Source organism: Mytilus galloprovincialis, chromosome 12 (assembly GCF_965363235.1).
Source record: "Mytilus galloprovincialis chromosome 12, xbMytGall1.hap1.1, whole genome shotgun sequence".
Classification (NCBI taxonomy): domain Eukaryota; kingdom Metazoa; phylum Mollusca; class Bivalvia; order Mytilida; family Mytilidae; genus Mytilus; species Mytilus galloprovincialis.
Genome location: NC_134849.1, coordinates 15,208,364 through 15,215,654, shown reverse-complemented (window position 1 = coordinate 15,215,654; position 7,291 = coordinate 15,208,364). Strand labels below are relative to the sequence as shown.

General features: G+C 32.7%; 1 protein-coding gene across 1 annotated transcript; it reads left to right on the top strand.

Annotated features, from left to right (window-relative positions):
* The first annotated feature begins 1,594 nt into the window (after positions 1–1,594).
* On the top strand, positions 1,595–3,375 carry LOC143054991 (uncharacterized). Its single transcript, XM_076228105.1, has one exon. It carries the CDS (start codon positions 1,673–1,675, stop codon positions 3,353–3,355), a length of 1,683 nt encoding a protein of 560 aa, XP_076084220.1. The 5' UTR covers positions 1,595–1,672; the 3' UTR covers positions 3,356–3,375.
* The last annotated feature ends 3,916 nt before the right edge of the window (positions 3,376–7,291 follow it).

Below are 7,291 nucleotides of genomic sequence, written 5' to 3'. Positions count from 1 at the left end.
TTTATATTTCTGAAAATTTAAATATCTAGTATTGACTAATAAAATACTTTAATATGTTATTTCAAAAATACGTTTTATGTTACAATGTTTCGCAAGTCAACATTATACTAGAATTGCACAACATAACCGAAAATAGATGTCCGACTAAATACATATTTCTCGGGATTATTCTTCGTTGTATTCTAAATTTCGTGATATTCTTTTTAAAACGCATGACCCCCTCCCCTCCCCCAAAACAAATCAACAGTAAACAAAAACTTGCTTAAAAAATGTGACTGAGAATATGATGATGATTAAAGTAACTGAAATGAAAAGAATATTATTTTCGTCTGAAACTTTGTCACAACGTTCGGGAAAATCATGACCCTAACTATTGGGTGAACATGGTAAATGTTTGCAAACGGCGATATTTAATATTTTTTTTATTCATGTGTAGTGGCCATGTTAAACCTACTTTACAAAGACATGTTTTAAGGAGAACTGTAATAATATTTATTCGGTCCTTATTATTATGATTATTGAATCTTTCCATAATTGTAGAGATTTTGAAATACATGTATGTTTTATTTTAGTGGAGCATCGGATTTTTTGTTGATGGCGTATAGTTAATCGTCCTTGATAAGCTCGTTAGCAAAAATAGAAGTAGTATGTAGTTGTCTCAAATTACTGTGGATTCGTTAAAATCGTGGATATTAATTTTCTTGTATTGAGGGAACTTTGAATTTTCGTGGATATTAGATTTCATATGTAACCGCGAAGTCAATGAAAATTGGTATCCAACGAATAATAATAAACCCAGTTAAATGTTTAATCAGTACCTTTTACTTTTTACTTTTGATTTGATTGATTTTTTGTGTGTAACGCTACTTTTAAGCACCGCATTTACGCGATTTCGTGGCGGCCAGTTTTTATTGGTGGAGGAAGTTGGAGTGCCCGGAGAAAACAAACGAGCTTTGATAGGAAAACTTGACAATCATAGTCAATTAAGATTGGCGTCGAGTGCACCCGCACGAGCGGTGTTCTAACTCACAACCTCAGTGTTGACTGGCTAGTAATTACAGTAGTAACTACTTTGACCACTCGACCACCGAGACCCCCTTTTTAGGTTGTATCTGTATCATGTTCATATACTGAACTATTATAGTTTAAATATTAATTTGATACGGATACCAATTCTTTTGTTTTTCAGATTATACGGATAACTTAGGAATTACATACCTTGTGAATGTCAATTTATGAAAGATAACACTATTTTGTAAGAATGCAGTCTTGGCAATATATTTGGTAGAAGACAATGCATTAGTTTATATTAATGCTTCTCATGTTAATATGGTAGCCTAGCAACCGTGCACAGCAATGTTCACCTGACCGTCATATTGTTATAGCAAATCAAGAGTAAAGATTAAACATGGCGACAAATTTACCGACTGCAGAGGACAATTTTTGTGAAATTTGCAACTCGGCATATACATCTCCAAGACTTTTGGACTGTTTTCATATATTTTGTACAACATGTTTGGAAAAACTAATAGAGGGTAAGCAAATATTCCGATGTCCGCTTTGTAGAAGAGATCTTCCAGTTCCAATTGAAGGCATTAAAAGTTTTCCATTTTTTCCATATACCACTAAGAGCAACAGTGTTAAGAAAAACGAAACTGAAAGAACATGCGAAATGTGTGATGAAATTGAAATTTATTCCAGATGTATAGATTGCGATCAGAACATGTGCAAAAGTTGTCATGACTATCATTTGAGAAATAAAACTTTAAGGAAACACACACTAGTTGAAGAAAACACAGAGCTTCCTACAAAACAGGATAAAATACGACCGGAAGACATGCAATGTGGTGAGCACGTGAAGGAGTTTTCATTTTACTGTAAGTCATGCAATTCTCTTATCTGCGAAGAGTGTAAAAATTCCAAACATGTTTGTCACAAGATTGAAGATTTAAATTATGCTGCAAAAAACATGATCTTATCTTTGACCTCCGTAGTAACGAGTCTTAGTTCAAAAATACCTTTTTTGAACAACACAGTAGAAAATGCAAAAATGGAAAAAAAGAAATACCAGACACATATAGACATAACAAAAACTGAATTGCAAAGAGCTGCATCTAATTTGAAAGAATGGATGTGTACATCTGTTGATATGATTTTATCCGATTCTATGCAAAACCTAGAATCACTTTCGAATTCAGACAGGAAAACTCTGCTAACATACACAGAAGAAGCAGAACTCCGTCGTATTGCTCTTATCAAATTTAGAAAGTCCATTGAAGCAATAGTTAATTGTGGTATCAAATGTAAAATAGTCGAATTTGGCAGTGCCATTTGCACACAATCAAAAATATACGATGAAAACTATTCAATCTCCGGGATGATTTTAAAGTTCCCTAAATATAATCCAGGCACGTTGTCGTTTGACCATATAAAAGATTTTTTTGGATCAGTCAAACCAAATGAAAACACAACAGTTTTACCTACAGTGCATTTCCCATGTCTTCAAACTATCGATTTTATGAGCAAAAGAACTTTTACACAAGAATTTACGTTTAAGGTTGAATCTGGTATATCAAAATTGATGACAGCAGGCGGAACTCTCGTCTGTGTCTCGCACGAAAGATATGCTAGCGATACCAGGAACTATCACGGCAAAGTCATAGTTTATGACCTAGATGGTAAACTAAAATTTAATTCGAGACAATATGCACCATGCCGAGATAAACGTGAAATTATTGTTGTTTACAACGGAAAATTCTTTGCATGGTTCGGATCAAGTATTAGAACCTTACAAGTAGAACATGATGGAAAAGCAACATCCACAAAGTTTCTTGTATGGGAAAATGACATACCTAATCTTTCGGAACACGGTTGCGCATGTATAATAGACAATGGTAACTTGTTATTTTATATAAACAATAAATTCTACGAAGTATATGAATCGGGCAAAATTGTCAGATCGTTTTCTAGCAAGTGCATACTGGAACGTCATAGTCAAAACAAGCCGAACTGCATTTTATATACAAAAACAAAAGCAATTTTAATTGCTTTTGATGTAGAGATACTTGCGACATCTTTAAGTGGTGAACTTTTACATTCGCATAAGTCTGAGGATAATTACTGTAACTTTGTGTCGATGTGCGAAGACCGTCATGGAATCGTTTTCGTAGCTGATTCATACGGTTGTCGTATATGCTTGATGGGATCTGATGGCAACTTTATTCGTGATGTATTAACATTTGATTGTCTTAGAACTCAATTTCATCACCACAGATCAATGTCCGTGACTATCGATGGAAAAGGAAATTTGTGGGTTCTTGAGGATAGAAATATCACAGTTTATTCTTACTTATAGTGAATAAGAAATTTATGTACATGTCCTGTGAAATGAAAAAAAATTATATACTTAAAAATAAATCAACTTTTAAATCTACTATGCCATGCCGTCGACTGGCAATCTCGACATCTATCATGCCATTCTCAAAAACTGTAATACCATAACATTCGACTATTCTATCATTCTCGTCAACTGTCATGTCATTCTCAACAAGTGTATATTGTCATTCCCGTCGACTATCATATAATTCTCAACAACTGTCATGTTGTTCTCAACGACTGTTATGTCATTCCCGTCGATTATCAAATTGTACTCGACAACTGTCATGTCATTTCAAACAACTTTCATGTTATTTCCGTCAACTGTCATATCATTCCCGACAACTGTCATGCAATTCCCTTCAACTTTCATCTTATTTCCGACAACTGAAAAGACATGTCTAACTGCACCATCCACCCATCGGTCAGTGATTAAAATTTTGTTTATCAAAATCTCTATCATACGCCTCAATATGAGGTAGTTTGAGGTAGTTTAACGACAGCCGTCCTCAATCAGATAACCTAATCTCAAGTATTAAAAAGGACTATCTTCACAATTGTTATACAGATATACTTTGTCAGCCATTGATCCTAGATTAAGAAATATGTCGTCCATTCTTTAAAACTACTGTCGCACATTTGTATCAACAACCGATCATTAAACGCCTGGTTAAACTTAACGACGTGATTCCCTTTTGGGTCTCCTATTGTGTTTATTCATCTGAACATGTGAATGATGTTTTGGTGTTAACTTTGTAACAATATGGACTTCGTTATTTATGCACACTGTCATTGACATGGTGGTGGAAAAGGGGTGTGGTTACACTTTGTATCGGCGACTACTAAATCTTTTTGACAATTTATTGAGACTTTCTTTCAGACTTATTTACATAATGTTTTTGTGCACCTCTTATGTTGGCCTTTGATCTCAATAATTTTAGGATTTTACACCTACTTAAGCATTACCTTTCCCACTGCTTCATTTGGGAATGGGCACTCAACATCCTAAATCCCGTTATACAATTTATTGAAACTTTATCACAATCATAAAAACATTTAATGCTATTGCATATGTTCCAGACCATATGAGTATTTGTACTTATTCAAAATACGCATACGATCTGACTGATTTAATCGGTTAATCTCCTGTATTTGGAATAGCATAAGTCAGTAATACATTAACTGAATTTTACTCACTGAAATTGAAAGTAAATAAAATGTGAGAGACAATTCATTTAAAATATTTAGAAAGTTTACAAAAAAATGCAGATGCAAAGTGCTATGCATTAAAAAAACATTTAATGTAAAACATATGACGTTCCTTGTGGTAGCAAGTGTCACCTTGGGCGGGAGTACCAAAATAGGATTAAGACATGCAATTAAACAAATATTTTATTTCGCTTATTTACTGGATTCATCTAATTTTAATAATAGCAATTTGTAAAACTGAAAAGTGAAACTGTTTAAGTTAAGCACATATGATACCAAGACATGTATGGTCACCTCTTACTGGACCGTACTAGTATATGTGAGCCAAAATTTGTTCCTGTGAAAAAAGTTCCAGTGGAACTAATATCACAAAAAAAATGTTCTGGGAGAACTTTTGTTCACAGATGATTTCTATGTGATTTGTTCCATCTCTATATGAAATAAGTTCCACACTTCACCTGGTGAAATAAGTACCAGGTTGGTGAAATTTGTTCCTAGCCCGGTGAAATAAGTTCCGAGTTTAAGAGATTTGTTACTTACCCGATGAAATTAGTTCTGGGTTTGTGAGAATTGTTCCTCACCTTGTGAAATAAGTTCCTTGTCTATGAAATATGTTCCACTGGTTAAACAAGTTATCTTATATACTGAGCATTTGTCATCAGTTAGTTCAATGTTATCATTCAAGTGCATAATTGAAATAAGTATTATATCAGTATGAAATAAGTAAAAAGTGTAAATCATCTAATTTTAATCATGTGGAGTAATGCAACTGTTTAATTATATACTCCGTTAAAATATCAAAAGTACACTTTTGAGTCAGAAAAGAGTTGAATAAGAAAAATCATTCAGAAAAAAATTATAGTATAAAGATAAACACAAGGACAAAGTGACTAATCAATTATATGAAAATACATGATAAAAAAAAAACTCTTTTGAAACTGTACCATGATGTTTAACTAGAACACGGGACCATGACAGTTCAGGGAAGAATACCACATAAACATAAATACAAATTATGATACATTACCATCTCTTTCATTTCTTATTTCCATCCTATAGTTACTGAGTTGCCTTTAATTGCAAATTAATGTATCTCATGCAAGAACACTCAGTATAGCATTTAGCTTTCATTATAATTTAAGTGAAACGAGAAAATATGTTGCTTTGCAATATATGGCAATAAATTGCAAATGTACTTAAAATAGGTTTGAGCGGAACTTATTCATTGATTTCTATGAAATATGAACTTATTTAACTATTTTTAAAACTCTAAATATTAATAGGAAAAAAATTCATGGAGCTATGAATTTTGTTCCGGAACAAATTTTACAGTGTTGGAACAAATTTTCTGTGATATCAATTCCGGTGGAACATATTTCCTATGAAATTTATTTAAACGTTCTCACAACCGTATCTATATATTTATGCTCCTACTTTTTCAGAATGATTTTCGTAGTTTCTTTCAATAATTTTTTTTCCAACTAAAGTACATATTTATATCCATTTACCCACTTTATCATCTTTTCAGAATTGGATTGAATATTTCAGAATATCCATCAAACAGTGCCATATTGCAGTTCTTATTTTGGTCTTATCTCAAAAATGTTTGGTTTCTCCCTTACGCAGAATGGATTTTGGAGTTAGTGAATATCATCAGCTTTAATCACAACACAATGATTAGAGCATACATATAAAGTTCGTAGACTATTGTTTGAGCATATGCATGGTTTGTCTTCCAAAATTACACAATACCAGTCGTTGTTGGAACCCGTGACCCGTGGAACATTTCTACAAACTGAGCAAAAGAAGTACAGTGCTAGCCCAGTATACCGCGGTTAATTATCTACAATAAAATACGGATGGTACGGTAAATCCTTCAAAAGAGTTTGTCGACAAATTACCTAAACTTTAATATAGTTGAGCTTTTAATATTTCCATTTTATTCTAGACTTTCTGTTTTGAATTTCAACGGATTTCGATATTTTTATTATATTACTTTTTTCATAATAAAATATGTAAATAAAGGCAACAGTAGTATAACACTATATGTTTAAATAATGATGAATGATTGATGATGATGATGATGATGATGATGATGATGATGATGATGATGATGATGATGATGATGATGATGATGATGATGATGATGATGATGATGATGATGATGATGATGATGATGATGATGATGATGATGATGATGATGATGATGATGATGATGATGATGATGATGATGATGATGATGATGATGATGATGATGATGATGATGATGATGATGATGATGATGATGATGATGATGATGATGATGATGATGATGATGATGATGATGATGATGATGATGATGATGATGATGATGATGATGATGATGATGATGATGATGATGATGATGATGATGATGATGATGATGATGATGATGATGATGATGATGATGATGATGATGATGATGATGATGATTTAGTTTCTTATGTATGTACAATTGTATGCAAGACAAAAGAGGAACCGTAAATTGCAAATTGAAACAAATTGGAAATGCAATTCGTTTGCAGTAATTGTGTTTCATTATCCCTTAATAGCAAACAAAAAAGAACATGACGTTTATCTAACGTCGTGTAAGTCATATTGAATATACACATCTAGTTTGATGATGAAATGCACATAATGACAAGTAGGTATGAGAGATATACATGTATCTATACATGAAGGTATGTAA

Bases quoted from the DNA above. Each gene is read 5' to 3' on its own strand.
- LOC143054991 (XM_076228105.1), top strand. From the start codon at position 1,673: ATGTGTGATGAAATTGAAATTTATTCCAGATGTATAGATTGCGATCAG.